General features: G+C 39.2%; 1 protein-coding gene across 1 annotated transcript in view; it reads right to left on the bottom strand.

Annotated features, from left to right (window-relative positions):
- Window positions 1-967: 967 nt before the first annotated feature.
- LOC126099648 (inverted formin-2-like) overlaps window positions 968-16,510 on the bottom strand; it is a 40,758-nt gene continuing 25,215 nt past the window's right edge. The window contains exons 2-11 of the mRNA XM_049910608.1: window positions 14,825-14,984; window positions 14,488-14,651; window positions 14,267-14,346; window positions 13,510-14,105; window positions 13,000-13,313; window positions 12,757-12,873; window positions 12,519-12,659; window positions 12,252-12,430; window positions 1,325-1,434; window positions 968-1,155 (exon numbers count right to left, since the gene is read on the bottom strand). Coding sequence (XP_049766565.1) covers window positions 968-1,155; window positions 1,325-1,434; window positions 12,252-12,430; window positions 12,519-12,659; window positions 12,757-12,873; window positions 13,000-13,313; window positions 13,510-14,105; window positions 14,267-14,346; window positions 14,488-14,651; window positions 14,825-14,984 — 2,049 coding nt within the window. The remainder of the gene's footprint in view (window positions 1,156-1,324; window positions 1,435-12,251; window positions 12,431-12,518; window positions 12,660-12,756; window positions 12,874-12,999; window positions 13,314-13,509; window positions 14,106-14,266; window positions 14,347-14,487; window positions 14,652-14,824; window positions 14,985-16,510) is intronic.

Below are 16,510 nucleotides of genomic sequence, written 5' to 3'. Positions count from 1 at the left end.
GTAGTTGACTACCAGTGTTGGTAGACATTGATTCTCATCACTTATCCGTTTGATTGGCTTGCATTGATGGTGTGTATGCGTGTTGTGTACAATGCTGGGAAAAAAGTGATGTAATGAATTTCTTTCAAAATCACCTTAAAAGAAATAGATGAACATTGATTCCATAATTCAATTATAAAAAATTTATTTATAAAGTCATTTACATCTACTGACAAAAAAGTGTTTGCAAAACACATTGAAATAGCAGAGATCACTGACAATAGAGCGCAAGGATATTAAATGTGTCTTGTCCTGGGTATGAAGGAACATGTCGGTAACACACTTGTGATATTAATTCACACACATATTTCAAAGCGATTCTGAGTGAATTTCCACTTATAGCACCAAATTTTCAGTACTGAGTTTCAGTTTGACGTAATTTGAAATTTTTATCGCAAATGTCCCTTAAAATCTGTTTAGCTGCAGTATATTGTCGATGCGGTAAAAACTTTTTTCTGCCTCTGCCTCCGCTTGCACTTAGTTTGTTTGTTTCCATCTGCTCTTGAATTTGCTGCTGTTCTTCTTTTCTTTTCTCTTCATTTTCCTGCCGCAAAAATGTACATTTTCAGTATAAAGTAATGTTAGTCGGATACAAATTTAAATGAGTAAGCAGTGTTTTACTTCCTACTTAAAACTGTAAATTGCATCAATTGTACAATAGTAACTGCGACAATAAACTGACTGATATCTGAGAATATCGGAGCAGAAAACATTGTTATGCAGTTGGTTTTTGGAATGGTACTTTCAATATTCGATGCTGACTTCCTAACACCTTAAATGATCAATAATTGCACTACGGCTTCTGAAGTGTATTGTTACTTGCCAGCAGTTTTCTAGCTTCTGATGACTACAAATATCACTATTTTACAGACTGCAAATGTAAGGGAAATGGCAAATGATAATATAAAGGAAAGTGTCAAAATTAATCTCAGAACCTCACCTGTCGAACTCTCTCAATTACTGTAAAAAACTCGGCAAACAATTGAAAACATTTTTCTGGCTTGAATTTCTTAGGATCTTCACAGAAATGTTTGGCTAAATCACGAGTACAAGCCTTGACTTTATTCATTGCTTGCTGAAGTTCATTACTGCATTTCAAAGCAGCCTTAAAGAAGTCTGTGGAAAGGAGAGCAAAACGGATTTTAACAACAGCAAGCACAAATTCTAAAGTGAGAATAATTTGTAGATCTATTTTATATCATGGTCAGAAACTATAGGATGAAGAAGTATTTATTTATGCAAGAAGGTTATTTAAATTAACAGTGTCTGAAGCTGTGTTCAGTACCTTTGAACTGTGCCCTGATTCCACTTGTATCTTCCTTTAGCTGTGATTTAACTTGTTTGACGTCAGTGGTAACTTTCATCACTTCTTCTTGGAGCAACTCAACTGATATCCTGAAACATTTTAAATCATTTTTAGTTCAGACATTTTGTTTCGATTCAAATGGCTCTTAGCACTATGGGACTTAACTTCTGAGGTCATCAGTCCCCTAGAACTTAGAACTACTTAAACGTAAGGACATCACGCACACCCACGCCCGAGGCAGGATTCGAACCTGTGACCATAGCGGTCGCGCGGTTCCAGACTGTAGCGCCTATAACTGCTCGGCCACCTCGGCTGGCTTCTGTTTAGAACTAATGTATTTTGTTATTTGTTTTATAAACATAACCCCTTTTGTTAATGTGTCATTATGTAATTGTGAGCACTCTTGCTGCAAGTTCTGTACAAGACATGGATATGCGAGATATTAAATATTGTCTACCATTGGTTCCTCTGTTGCACTTTGCAATCACTGTATAGTCATTGTGCAATCGTAACATTTGTTGTGGAGATAAGAATGTTTGAAGTGCTTGTCTTCATGTTGTGAAGATCAACTCATTGAAGAATCGTGTCCACTTAAGGAGAGAAACAATATAAATGAAGAACAGTGTCGTGAGTTTAGCAACATCAAAAACATCAGCGAATACAGGATGTTACACAAGGGGAGAGGGGCAGGGGGGATGTTTAATCCCTTGATGCATTATGAATCAGTACGAAATTGTACAATTCTTGACAGAATTCCTAAATTCTGATCAGTGTACCCACACAAAAAAGCCTCTAAACAACATCATAGAAGCATAAATATTAACCAGAAAAAAAGGCAAGTCAGTATTCATAACATGAATTCCAATCACTTCATTTAACTTATAATTCATCTCCAAAAGATTCAAAATTCCAGTAACATAAGCATATAGCCCTCCCCCCCCCCCTCCATATGAACCATGGACCTTACCGTTGGTGGGGAGGCTTGCGTGCCTCAGCGATACAGATGGCCGTACCATAGATGCAACCACAACGGCGGGGTGTCCGTTGAGAGGCCAGACAAACGTGTGGCTCCTGAAGAGGGGCAGCAGCCTTTTCAGTAATTGCAGGGGCAACAGTCTGGATGATTGACTGATCTGGCCTTGTAACACTAACCAAAACAGCCTTGCTGTGCTAGTACTGCGAACGACTGAAAGCAAGGGGAAACTACGGCCGTAATTTTTCCCGAGGGCATGCAGCTTTGCTGTATGGTTAAATGATGATGGCGTCCTCTTGGGTAAAATATTCCAGAGGTAAAATAGTCCCCCATTCGGATCTCCGGGCGGGGACTACTCAAGAGGATGTCATTATCAGGAGAAAGAAAACTGCCGTTCTATGGATCGGAGTGTGGAATGTCAGATCCCTTAATCGGGCAGGTAGGTTAGAAAATTGAAAAAGGGAAATGGATAGGTTAAAGTTAGATATAGTGGGAATTAGTGAAGTTCGGTGGCAAGAGGAACAAGACTTCTGGTCAGGTGACTACAGGGTTATAAACACAAAATCAAATAGGGGTAATGCAGGAATAGGTTTAATAATGAATAGCAAAATAGGAATGTGGGTAAGCTACTACAAACAGCATAGTGAACGCATTATTGTGACCAAGATAGATATGAAGCCCACGCCTACCACAGTAGTAAAAGTTTATATGCCAACTAGTTTCGCAGATGATGAAGAGATTGATGAAATGTATGATGAGAAAAAAGAAATTATTCAGGTAGTGAAGGGAGACGAAAATTTAATAGTCATGGGTCACTGACTGGAACTCGATAGTAGGAAAAGGAAGGGAAAGAAACATAGTAGGTGAATATGGAATGGGAGTAAGGAATGAAAGAGGAAACCGCCTGGTAGAATTTTGCACGGAGCATAACTTAATCATAGCTAACACTTGGTTCAAGAATCATAAAAGAAGGTTGTATACATGGAAGAAGCCTGGAGATACTGGAAGGTCTCAGATAGATTATATAATGGTAAGACAGAGATTCAGGAACCAGGTTTTAAATTGTAAGACATTTCCAGGGGCTGATGTAGACTCAGACCACAATCTATTGGTTATGAACTGCAGATTAAAACTGAAGAAACTGCAAAAATGTGGGAATTTAACGAGATGGGACTTTGATAAACTGACAGAGCCAGAGGTTGTAGAGAGTTTCAGGGAGAGAATTAGGGAACGATTGACAAGAATGGGGGAAAGAAACTCGGTAGGAGAAGAATGGGTAGCTTTGAGAGATGAAATAGTGAAAGTAGCAGAGGATCAAGTAGGTAAAAAGACAATGGCTAATAGAAATCCTTCGGTAACAGAAGAAATATTGAATTTAATTGATGAAAGGAGAAAATAAAAAATGCAGTAAGTGAAGCAGGCAAAAGGAATACAAACATCTGAAAAATGAGATTGACAGGAAGTGCAAAATGGCTAAGCAAGGATGGCTAGAGACAAATGTAAGGATGTAGAGGCTTATCTCACTAGGGGTAAGATATATACTGCCTACAGGAAAATTAAAGAGACCTTTGGAGATAAGAGAGCCACTTGCATGAACATCAAGAGCTCAGATGGAAACCCAGTTCTAGGCAAAGAAGGGAAAGCAGAAAGGTGGAAGAAGTATATAGAAAGTGTATACAAGGGCGATGTACTTGAGGACAATATTATAGAAACGGAAGAGGATGTAGATGAAGATGAAATGGGAGATACGATACTGCGTGAAGATTTTGACAGAGCGCTGAAAGACCTGAGTCGAAACAACATTCCATTGGAACTACTGACAGCCTTGGGAGAGCCAGTCCTGACAAAACTCTACCATCTGGTGAGCAAGATGTATGAAACATGCGAAATACCCTCAGACTTCAAGAAGAATATAATAATTCCAATCCCAAAGAAAGCAGATGTTGACAGATAAGAAAATTACCGAACTATCAGTTTAATAAGCTACAGTTGCAAAATATTAACACAAATTCTTTACAGACAAATGGAAAAACTGGTAGATGCTGACCTCTGAGGAAGATCAGTTTGGATTTTGTAGAAATGTTGGAACACGTGAGGCAATAGTGACCCTACGACTTATCTTAGAAAATAGATTAAGAAAAGGGAAACCTACATTTCTAGCATTTTTAGACTTAGAGAAAGCTTTTGGCAATGTTGACTCGAATAGTCTTTTTCAAATCCTGAAGGTGGCAGGGGTAAAATACAGGGAGTGAAAGGCTATTTACAATTTGTACAGAAACCAGATAGCAGTCATCAGAGTCGAGGGGCATGAAACAGAAGCAGTGGTTGGGCGGGGAGTGAGGCAGGGTTCTAGCCTATCCCCGATATTATTCAATCTGTATACTGAGCAAGCAGAAAAGGAAACAAAAGAAAAATTCGGAGTAGGAATTAAAACCCATGGAGAAGAAATAAAAACTTTGAGGTTTGCCGATGACACTGCAATTCTGTCAGAGACAGCAAAGGACCTGGAAGAGCAGCTGAATGGAATGGACAGTGTCGTGAAAGGTGGATACAAGATGAACATCAACAAAAGCAAAACAAGTGTAATGGAGTCTACTTGAATTAAATCGGGCTGAGGGAATTAGATTAGGAAATGAGACATTTAAAGTAGTAAAGGAGTTTTGCTATTTGGGGAGAAAAATAATTGCTCATGGTCGAAGTAGAGAGGATATAAAATGTAGACTGGCAATGGCAAGGAAAGCGTTTCTCAAGAAGAGGAAATTGCTAACATCGAGTATAGATTTAAGTGTCAGGAAGTCGTTTCTGAAAGTATTTGTATGGAGTGTAGCCATGTATGGAAGTGAAACATGGATGATAAATAGTTTGGACAAGAAGAGAATAGAAGCTTTTGAAATGTGGTGCTACAGAAGAATGCTGAAGATTAGATGGGTAGATCACATAACTAATGAGGAGGTATTGAATAGAATTGGAGAGAAGAGAAATTTGTGGCACTACTTGACTACAAGAAGGCTTTGGTTGGTAGGGCACATTCAGAGGCATCAAGGGATCACCAATTTAGTATTGGAGGGCAGCATGGAGGGTAATAATCATAGAGGGAGACGAAGAGATGAATACACTAAACATTCAGAAGGATGTAGGTTGCAGTAGGTACTGGGAGATGAAGAAGCTTGCACAGGATAGAGTAGCATGGAGAGCTGCATCCAACCAGTCTCTGGACTGAAGACCACAACAACAACAAGCATATAGTACAACTATCAACTAATCATAGTAACAAACATTCCAATATTGTGGAATGAGTTTAAGAAAATTGTATTTCTTGCACAGACTACTGTTCACCATCAAATTTAGTATATAACAGTCAATTGCTGTGCTAAATTGGGTACACCGGTTCCCCTGCCTGCCCGACTGGCCGTGCGGTCTAACGCACAGCTTTCTGGGCAGAAAGGAGCACCAGTCCTCGCCATGAATCCGCCTGATGAGCCGGCCAGTCTGTGGATGGTTTTTAGGCGGTTTTCCATCTGCCTCGGCATATGCAGTCTGGTTCGCCTTTTTCTGCCTCAGCTACAATATGTCGGCGATTGCTGCGCAAACAAGTTCTCCACGTATGCGTACACCACCATTACTCTACCACGCAAACATAGGGGTTACACTCGTCTGGTATGAGATGTTCCCTGGAGGGGTCCACCAGGGGCCGAACCGTACAATAAACCTGGGTTCGGTGTGAGAGAGGGGTGAAGTGGACTGCGGTAGTCGCCGTGGCCCACTGTGGCTGTGGCGGGCACGGAGCCTCTCCGTTGTTTCTAGGCCCCCGGTTAACATAACATAACACCAGTTCCCCTAGGGCTTGGCCAGTACTCGGATGGGTGAGCACCTGTGTTCGCTGCACACTGTTGAAAATTTTCCCTTTGTGTTTATCGCAGGGGGGACAAGTCTTCTAGTCCAGACTGTAAACCATCTTAGGTCCCTTTCAGAGTATATTGATCCAATAACTTTATACTTAAAAATCATGTACAATCATTTGCTCAACAAAACCCAAAGACTGGAAAGTTGCACAGGTCACACAAATATTCGAGAAAGGTAATAGGAGTAATCCACTAAGTTACAGGTCCGTATCGTTAACGTTGATATGCAGCAAGAATTTGGTACACATATGGTGTTTGAATTTCGTGAATTACCTCGAAGAGAACTGTCTGTTGACACGTAGTCAACACAGATGCGGGAAACATAGTTCTTGTGAAACAGAACTAGTTCTTTACTCACATGAAGTGTTGAGTGTTGTCAACAATGGATTTCAAATTGATTCCATATTTGCAGAAGACTTTGACTCCGTACCTCACAAGCTGCTTGTAATCAAATTGTGTGCTTATGGAATTTTGTGTCACTCAGGTGGCTGTATTTGTGGCTCCCTTTCAGAGAGGTCGCAGTGTGTGGTAATTGACAGAAAATCATTGAGTAAAACTGAAGTAATTTCTGGTGTTCCGCAGGGTAGTGTTTAAGGCCCAAAAAAAAAAGTTCTGAGCACTATGGGACTTATCTTCCAAGGTCATCGGTCCCCTAGAACTTAGAACTAATTAAACCTAACTAACCTAAGGACATCACACACATCCACACCCGAGGCAGGATTCAAACCTGCGACTGTAGCGGTTGCGCAGTTCCAGACTGTAGCACCTAGAGCCGCTTGGCCAACCCGGCTGGTAATCTGAGCAGCAGTCTTAGATTGTTTGCAGATGATGCTGTCATGTATCATGTAGTAAAGTCATCAGAAGATCAAAGCAAATTGCAAAATAGTTTAGAAAAGATAACTGCATGGTGCAAACATTGGCAATTGACACTAAATAATGAAGAGTGTGAGGTGATTCACATGAGTGCTAAAAGAAATCCATTAAACTTCAGTCACATAATTAAGCAATCAAATCTAAACCTCAAAAATTCAACTAAATACCTAGGAATTACAAACAGCTTACTTTGGACAGAACACATAGGAAATGTTGTGGGGAAGGTGAACCAGAGACTGTGTCTTATTGGCAGAACACTTAGAAGATGCAACAGATCTACTAAAGAGACTGCACATCCTCGTTCGCCGAACTGCTGCGCAGTATGGAATACTTACGGGATAGGATTGACAGAGTAAATTGAGAATGTTCAAAGAAGGGCTGCATGTTTTGTATTGCTGAGAAACAGGGGAGAGAGTGTCATGGACGTGATATAACTTGGGGTGGATATCATTAAAACAGAGGTGTTTCACATTGCAGCAGGATCTCCTCACAAAATTTCAATCACCTACTCTTTCCTCTGAATGCAAAAATATTTGGTTGACGCTGACATACATAGGGAGAAATGATCATCATAATAAAATAAGGGAAGTCAGTGTTCGCACGGAAAGACATAGACATAGACTTTTTTGCGCACACAGTTCAAGACCCCCCATGAACCATGGACCTTGCCGTTGGTGGGGAGGCTTGCGTGCCTCAGCGATACAGATAGCTGTACCGTAGGTGCAACCACAATGGAGGGGTATCTGTTGAGAGGCCAGACAAACTTGTGGTTCCTGAAGAGGGGCAGCAGCCTTTTCAGTAGTTGCAAGGGCTGGATGATTGACTGATCTGGCCTTGTAACACTAACCAAAACGGCCTTGCTGTGCTGGTACTGCGAACAACTGAAAGCAAGGGGAAACTACAGCCTTAATTTTTCCCGAGGGCATGCAGCTTTACTGTATGGTTAAATGATGATGGTGTCCTCATGGGTAAAATATTCTGGAGGTAAAATAGTCCCCCATTCGGATCTCCGGGCGGGGACTACTCAAGAGGATGTCATTATCAGGAGAAAGAAAACTGCCGTTCTATGGATCGGAGTGTGGAATGTCAGATCCCTTAATCGGGCAGGTAGGTTAGAAAATTGAAAAAGGGAAATGGATAGGTTAAAGTTAGATATAGTGGGAATTAGTGAAGTTCGGTGGCAAGAGGAACAAGACTTCTGGTCAGGTGACTACAGGGTTATAAACACAAAATCAAATAGGGGTAATGCAGGAATAGGTTTAATAATGAATAGCAAAATAGGAATGTGGGTAAGCTACTACAAACAGCATAGTGAACGCATTATTGTGACCAAGATAGATATGAAGCCCACGCCTACCACAGTAGTAAAAGTTTATATGCCAACTAGTTTCGCAGATGATGAAGAGATTGATGAAATGTATGATGAGAAAAAAGAAATTATTCAGGTAGTGAAGGGAGACGAAAATTTAATAGTCATGGGTCACTGACTGGAACTCGATAGTAGGAAAAGGAAGGGAAAGAAACATAGTAGGTGAATATGGAATGGGAGTAAGGAATGAAAGAGGAAACCGCCTGGTAGAATTTTGCACGGAGCATAACTTGGTTCAAGAATCATAAAAGAAGGTTGTATACATGGAAGAAGCCTGGAGATACTGGAAGGTCTCAGATAGATTATATAATGGTGAGACACAGATTCAGGAACCAGATTTTAAATTGTAAGACATTTCCAGGGGCTGATGTAGACTCTGATCACAATCTATTGGTTATGAACTGCAGATTAAAACTGAAGAAACTGCAAAAATGTGGGAATTTAACGAGATGGTACCTCGATAAACTAACTAAACCAGAGGTTGTAGAGAGTTTCAGGGAGAGCATAAGGGAACAATTGACAGGAATGGGGGAAAGAAATACAGTAGAAGAAGAATGGGTAGCTTTGAGGGATAAAGTAGTGAAGGCAGCAGAGGATCAAGTACATAAAAAGACAAGGCCTACTAGAAATCCTTGGGTAACAGAAGAAGTATTGAATTTAATTGATGAAAGGAGAAAATATACATACGCAGTAAATGAAGCAGGCAAAAAGGAATACAAACATCTCAAAAATGAGATTGACAGGAAGTGCAAAATGGCTAAGCAGGGATGGCTAGAGGACAAATGTAAGGATGTAGAGGCTTATCTCACTAGGGGTAAGATAGATAACTGCCTACAGGAAAATTAAAGAGACCTTTGGAGATAAGAGAACCACCTGTATGAACATCAAGAGCTCAGATGGAAACCCAGTTCTAAGCAAAGAAGGGAAAGCGGAAAGGTGGAAGGAGTATATAGAGGGTCTATACAAGGGCGATGTACTTGAGGACAATATTATAGAAACGGAAGAGGATGTAGATGAAGATGAAATAGGAGATACGATACTGCATGAAGACTTTGACAGAGCGCTGAAAGACCTGAGTCGAAACAAGGCCACCGGAGTAGAAACATTCCATTGGAACTACTGACGGCCTTGGGAGAGCCAGTCCTGACAAAACTCTACCATCTGGTGAGCAAGATTTATGAAACAGGTAAAATACCTTCAGACTTCAAGAAGAATATAATAATTCCAATCCCAAAGAAAGCAGGTGTTGACAGATATGAAAATTACCGAACTATCAGTTTAATAAGTCACAGCTGCAAAATACTAACACGGATTCTTTACAGAAGAATGGAAAAACTAGTAGAAGCCGACCTTGGGGAAGATCAGTTTGGATTCCGTAGAAATGTTGGAACACGTGAGGCAATACTGCCCCTACGACTCATCTTAGAAGCTAGATTAAGGAAGGGCTAACCTACATTTCTAGCATTTGTAGACTTAGAGAAAGCTTTTGCCAATGTTGAGTGGAATACTCTCTTTCCAATTCTGAAGGTGGCAGGGGTAAAATACAGGGAGCGAAAGGCTATTTACAATTTGTACAGAAACCAGATGGAAGTTATAAGGATTGAGGGGCATGAAAGGGAAGCAGTGGTTGGGAAGGGAGTGAGACAGGGCTGTAGCCTATCCCCGATATTATTCAATCTGTATATTGAGCAAGCAGTGGAGGAAACAAAAGAAAAATTCGGAGTAGGTATTAAAATCCATGGAGAAGAAATAAAAACTTTGAGGTTCGCCGATGACACTGTAATTCTGTCAGAGACAGCAAAGGACTTGGAAGAGCAGTTGAACGGAATGGATAGTGTCTTGAAAGGAGGATATAAGATGAACATCAACAAAAGCAAAACAAGGATAATGGAATGTAGTCGAATTAAGTCGGGTGATGCTGAGGAAATTAGATTAGGAAGTGAGACACTTAAAGTAGTAAAGGAGCTTTGCTATTTGGGGAGCAAAATAACTGATGATGGTCGAAGTAGAGAGGATATAAAATGTAGACTGGCTATGGCAAGGAAAGAGTTTCTGAAAAAAAGGAATCTGTTAACATCGACCATAGATTTAAGTGTCTGGAAGTCATTTCTGAAAGTATTTGTATTGAGTGTAGCCATGTATGGAAGTGAAACATGGACGTTAAATAGTTTGGACAAGAAGAGAATAGAAGCTTTTGAAATGTGGTGCTACAGAAGAATTCTGAAGATTATATGGGTAGATCACATAACTAATGAGGAAGTATTGAATAGGATTGGGGAGAGGTTTGTGGCACAACTTGACTAGAAGAAGGGATCAGTTGGTAGGACATGTTCTGAGGCATCAAGGGATCACCAATTTAGTATTGGAGGGCAGCGTGGAGGGTAAAAATCGTAGAGGGAGACCAAGAGATGAAAACACTAAGCAGGTTCAGAAGGATGTAGGTTGCGGTAGGTACTGGGAGATGAAGAGGCTTGTACAGGATAGAGTAGCATGGAGAGCTGCATCAAACCAGTCTCAGGACTGAAGACCACAACAACAACAACACTGTTCAAGAATGGAATAATAGAGAATTATTGTCATAGTGGTTCGATGAACACTCTGCCAAGCACTTGCAAGTAATTTTCAGAGCAGCCATGTAGAATTAGATGTACAGGTGGGGACGTAAAGTATCTGATCACCACTCATTACACCAATATCCTGGATTAAACTCTCCTCAGTCTCTCATGAAATGAGGGCATGGGGCACCGTTGATAAAGATCCATCCATCTGGTGGGGAAATTAAGCTCAGCAGCTCCCTTTGTGTTCTTCGAGAGGAGTAGGCTACCTTCTCTCATCACACACACACACACACACACACACACACACACACACACACACAAATATACTCTCTCTCTCTCTCTCTCTCTCTCTCTCTCTCTCCAGCCATTAATGCTTAACAAATGTACTGATGCACACAGCTCTTGTACATTGTTAAGGAAAGATGCCTGTGAGCATGAATGATAGAGAAAACCTTTCCAATGCCATAAAGCTTCACTTTTGCTGTTTACTTTATAACAATATCCTTTGAAAAAGTGTGAAGTTACACAAATGAGATGATTGATCAAAACTGGACCAAGCAAATTTAGCCCTATTCAATTATTTGCCAATGTTTATAGATATAATGTTGCTTAGGAGGAAATGATAGGTGGAAGATCAGTAATTTTTGAGAAATGTAGCAAAAAACTGCTAAAGTGAAGTTGAAAATTCTGTGTGTCAAAATTAGTATTAATCTGGTCAAAAATTCAATGGAAATGGCAGTAGAGGTGTGTAGGAGGATTTCAAATACAGAGTATTAGAAAAAATTAGTGTGAACACAGTCAAAAATAAACACACACACAGCAGAAATTAAGGCATAGGCACATTAAAATAATTAATGCTGTTATTTAACAATGAAAATAATCAATTGGAGGCTTTCCTTTTTATCCCATCTGCTAAGTCTCTCCCCTGACCCGGGGTTTTGGATTTCTATTCTGAATTGCACCCCTTTTGCTAAACCTCTCCTGTCCTTTTCCCTCACCCCTCTTCCTTCCCCTTCAACTCTTGTGCCAGAAAAGTTGAACTTCTGTGTGTGTGTGTGTGTGTGTGTGTGTGTGTGTCCTGCCGTCACTTGGTGAGTAGATTTTTTACATTATAATGCTGTTATTTGTACTAGAACCAAAATATGAAATTCTTACAAGTAGATTTTCTACTAATAATTAGAGTGCTCCAAGCATTGCCAGTTTTAACATTATGACTGTTACAGACTCTTACCTTGCCATTTCTTTCATGTTACTCATATCTTCTGTGAATTGTAATATTCCCTTATTGTTAGCTTCCGCAACTTCTACCACATAGTGCAAGAATGTCAGCCTTGGTTTGTTTGCTTTTATTTCTAGGAGCTTTGGTAGTGTACTGAGTGTAAAGCCTGCTGCATTGCCTGCATAGCTTCCCTGGAACAAACACACAGTACCTTACTTTTTTTCCTTCTTTAACTTATCAATTTACTTCTCACAAAACCTTCATGTTAGGAATACTTACAGCATTTATGTAGTTTCCAAGTTGAAGTACTAGTGCTAGAAATTCTTTCAAACGTTTATTAGCCTTCAGCTTATTGCATGCATCTGCAACGGCATTTAGTTGTTCTTTCAGTTCAGATGCTCTTAAAGGAAACTCTTCTTTCTGCAAATTAATTGATGCACAGAAATGATTCAGGATATATCATTATTATTATTTCGGCAATATGATGTTGATAATGGAGACATGACTTTCTACTTACAAGCAACATTGCCCTAATCCTGAGGGCAAAGGAAGGTACTTCTGATAGCTGAAGATAAAATTTCTCTGCCTCTCCTAAACGATCCAGATCTCCAGAATAGGATCTGACTGAAGTCAGCTGTAACACATAAAATAAACCTTTTAGTTAATGTATAATTTTGGGCTCCCTGGAATAGTATGTATTGTATTTTAATTGTGTTAATTACTATGATCTAAAATTAAAACTGTCATACATTAGGCCTACCTCTTTTTCTGTGGGAAGTAGTGGCAAGAGAGCTTTTAGTTTCTCAGGACCTATATCACCTCCTTTAAGGTTCTTTATAACTTCTGTGACTGCTTTTCCTCCCAATTTGAACTGTTTTAGATAAATGTTTACTGCCAAATCTCTCTTGGTTTCCAATAAAGTGATCTTGGGAGTTATTGGTGATGGAAGTGTTACTGGAGAAGACTTTCGATGTTTCACAGTAGCAGTTTTCTGACAGAACAGTTCTTCCATTTGCTTGAAATCAACTCTAAGACTCTTTGTTTCGCTCTGCATTTCTGTCCATACTGATTCACCTGCAAAGAATAAGACTTCTGTTAGAACTGTTTGCCAGCAGTAAACAACAAAAATCTGTGTTTACCTACAGAAGATGAATAAAATCACCATACATATTGCTGTCAGTGTGGTTATTACTACACATTTTGTAGAACAAATTATGACTATAATGAACTTAATAGTACCATGAAGTGAATAAATCATCATTTTTCTTACCTATCATAGAGACTGGAATCTTTGTCCAGCTTAGGGTTTTCATCTTCCGCTTGGGCAGTGGTAGTGTGTTAGACTTGTCTTTTAGTGGTGTCCACAAACTTGCAGAATCTGGTAAATGTGCTGGAAGTGAATGTCTCCTATGTAACATCAGTGTTTCAAAGCTGTCACTATTGGGAATTGGAGGAGGTGAAGGTACATGATTTTTTTGTTGAGAACTGTAACCTGCAAGTGATGAAGGTGATAGCACCCCTGAAGCTGATGGAATAGCTGATGACACCACTGTAATAAGTGGCAGTGGCAGACAAGGTGGAGGAGGAGGAAGAGGAGGTGGTGCTGGGAATGACAGTTTTGCTTCTGATGGTGACAACTGATGCTGTTTCTCATTATCACAAAGTTGCTTTACTTCTCTGGTATATTCCACCTCGGTCTGCGTAGACACTGTGCTTGTATTAAGGATATCAAAAGAATGTGTTTTGTTAATACTGTCAGCTCTTGTTTCATGATATTTTTGACTGTGTGCTGGGTTTTTGTGGATAGAAAACCCAGGTTTTATAGCTTCAGATGAAAGAGAGTCAAGTGCTTCCCACACACTGTCCCTGAAATCATATAAATTTTGTCTTTATTTTACTTGAAAGGTCTAGTAGTATAATATATACACACATCAGTGGGTTACAGACATTGCATGCATAGTTATACTTATCATATGGTAAACATTATGCCAAGTATTTCCATTGTAATTTAAGCTCTGATAACTTACACATTTGGATTTGTTGGATCTAGCTGTGCAAGCTTTTGTAGCATGGAGTGGAACCTGACAGCATGTGGTGTATCTGCTATCTGTTAACAGACACAAAAAAATTAATTCATTACTGTTCTCTTTGTGGCACAATACACATGGGTACTTCTACTAATGGAAATTACTCACAACAACCAAAAGTATTTCTGTTTATCAGTAGCAATAAGGATAATAATGTGTACCTTTTTGAATATTGTTTCAAACAACTGATGATGAGTTAGTTGTTTTGTTGATTCTAGTTCCATCTCATCTCTGTGTTGGTAATCAATGAATGCCGAAACTTGCATATGTAGCTCCTTATTATCAGTTGCACTTAGTGAACTCAGGATTGGTCCAAGCCCACGACCTAGGAATACGGAACATATTGTATGTGTTTCAGATGTAACATTTTTCTGTTTTGAGATAACAAGCAAGGTAATAATACTATGAATTTTTGTTGGTAATTCTTTACAGCTCTTTTAAGCCTCACATTCACTGTACAGCAAAGACAGCTAGTAATGCAAATAAATAATTACTCACCAAGAAATTCACTCCTGATCTGCACACGCTTGTGGACATTGTGGCAGCCCAGTGTTAGGCTGTTGATGAAAGAAAGCAGCCTTGTCTGATATTCGACATTTTCTGTGTTATGAAGCTCACTCACTAATACATCAAATCCATGTTGTTGATCACGAGTAACCTATGAATGGAAGAAAAAAAGGGCTTTGGTGACGCATCATTGCATGTATTAAGCAGTGAGAAGAAATATTGTCTAGGTAATTTGTTCTTTTAGCAGGGCACTCATAAAACAATGCAATGTCAGTTTAAAACTTTTCATATCTTGGTGACATCTTGATTGTCAACTGACTGACTTAAGGTGAGCTTGTTTTCTAACCTCATGTTTACTGAATGTCTAAATGGAAGAACAACAAATTTACCTTAAAGTGTTGCAGAGCATCGAGAGCCATTTCATGTCCTTTCGAAGAGTACATGCACACAGCACATAGCAGTTCAGTAACTTGTATTTTTACTGTGATGTTCTGAGTTTCGAGTTCTGTAACAAAGAAAAGAAGCCATGTTGAAGTCATTTTTCAGATCAAATAGTACAAGTAGTTTTTTGATAATCATTGAACGATTAGTATAATTGCACTTGAGCAAATGCATAAAATGTGGTAATGTACATGGAAGTAGCACAATATGTTTTGCATAAGGGGGTTTGCTATCATGAGCTGACCTAACAAAAACTGAGGTGCAGCCGTGCGAATTGAGCTGAATTTCAATATCATATTCATAAAAATCAAATGTTCATCTGGCTTAGATGGTGTTACATTCCTTGTAAAGGAATGCAAGGAAATTATACTAAAGCATTTAACACATGTGCTGAATGCTGCAGTAAAGGAAGGTATATGCCGAAATTTGCTAAAAGTAAGTAAAACAAAGCCAGTATATAAGAAAAGAAACAAAAGTTTATCAGGAAACTACATGCCAGTACCTTTGATGTCCGCTTTTGCAAAAATCTGTGAAATGATAGTAAGGAGTAGAACTGTAAGCTTTATAACTAAATTTAAAATGGTTTCAGAGAAGGAAAATCAATAATAATGGTTTCAACAGTCGAACATACTCTAGTTTACATGACAGGCAACAGAGGACTTGGAAGATTTTCATGGACCAGTCAAAAGCATTGACTGTGTATTATTCCAAAGTAATGGAGAAACTCAATCAATATGGGATTTGAGGGAAATGCTATGAAATAATTAAATCATGCATTATGAATGGGAAACAGTGCACAGAAATCAAACATTTTAGTGGGAGCAATATAACATTGTGCATCAGGATTTTCAACATTTCCATAAATTTTTCTGCTCGTGGAGTGCTTTTTTATACTGATTTCACCTCTGTTATTAATGTTTTTCTGTGTTATACAGTTTTTTCCACAGATCAGTTAAACTCATTATTTGTTAAAATCTAAGTTGTGCAGAGAGAATTGCAAGTAAGAGTAATTTTATTCTAGTATGATGAGGTGGTTGATCACACTTGTTTAACCCATCTGGCTGTTAAATGGGAAACTTTCATTGTTGACATGTTATAGTGTTGTGAGGTTATATTTCTGCTGTTAAATGTAGTTATGCAGTTTAATAGAAATGAGTTCCAGCTAGTATTTGAATAATCCAAATCTGTTCTGTTATGTTTTTGGTAGCTACATAATTGCTAAACAACGGCAAGACT

The sequence above is a fragment of the Schistocerca cancellata genome, chromosome 1 (assembly GCF_023864275.1).
Source record: "Schistocerca cancellata isolate TAMUIC-IGC-003103 chromosome 1, iqSchCanc2.1, whole genome shotgun sequence".
NCBI lineage: Eukaryota > Metazoa > Arthropoda > Insecta > Orthoptera > Acrididae > Schistocerca > Schistocerca cancellata.
The sequence above is the reverse complement of the archived record's forward strand: the minus strand, read 5'-3'. Positions and strand labels throughout refer to the sequence as shown.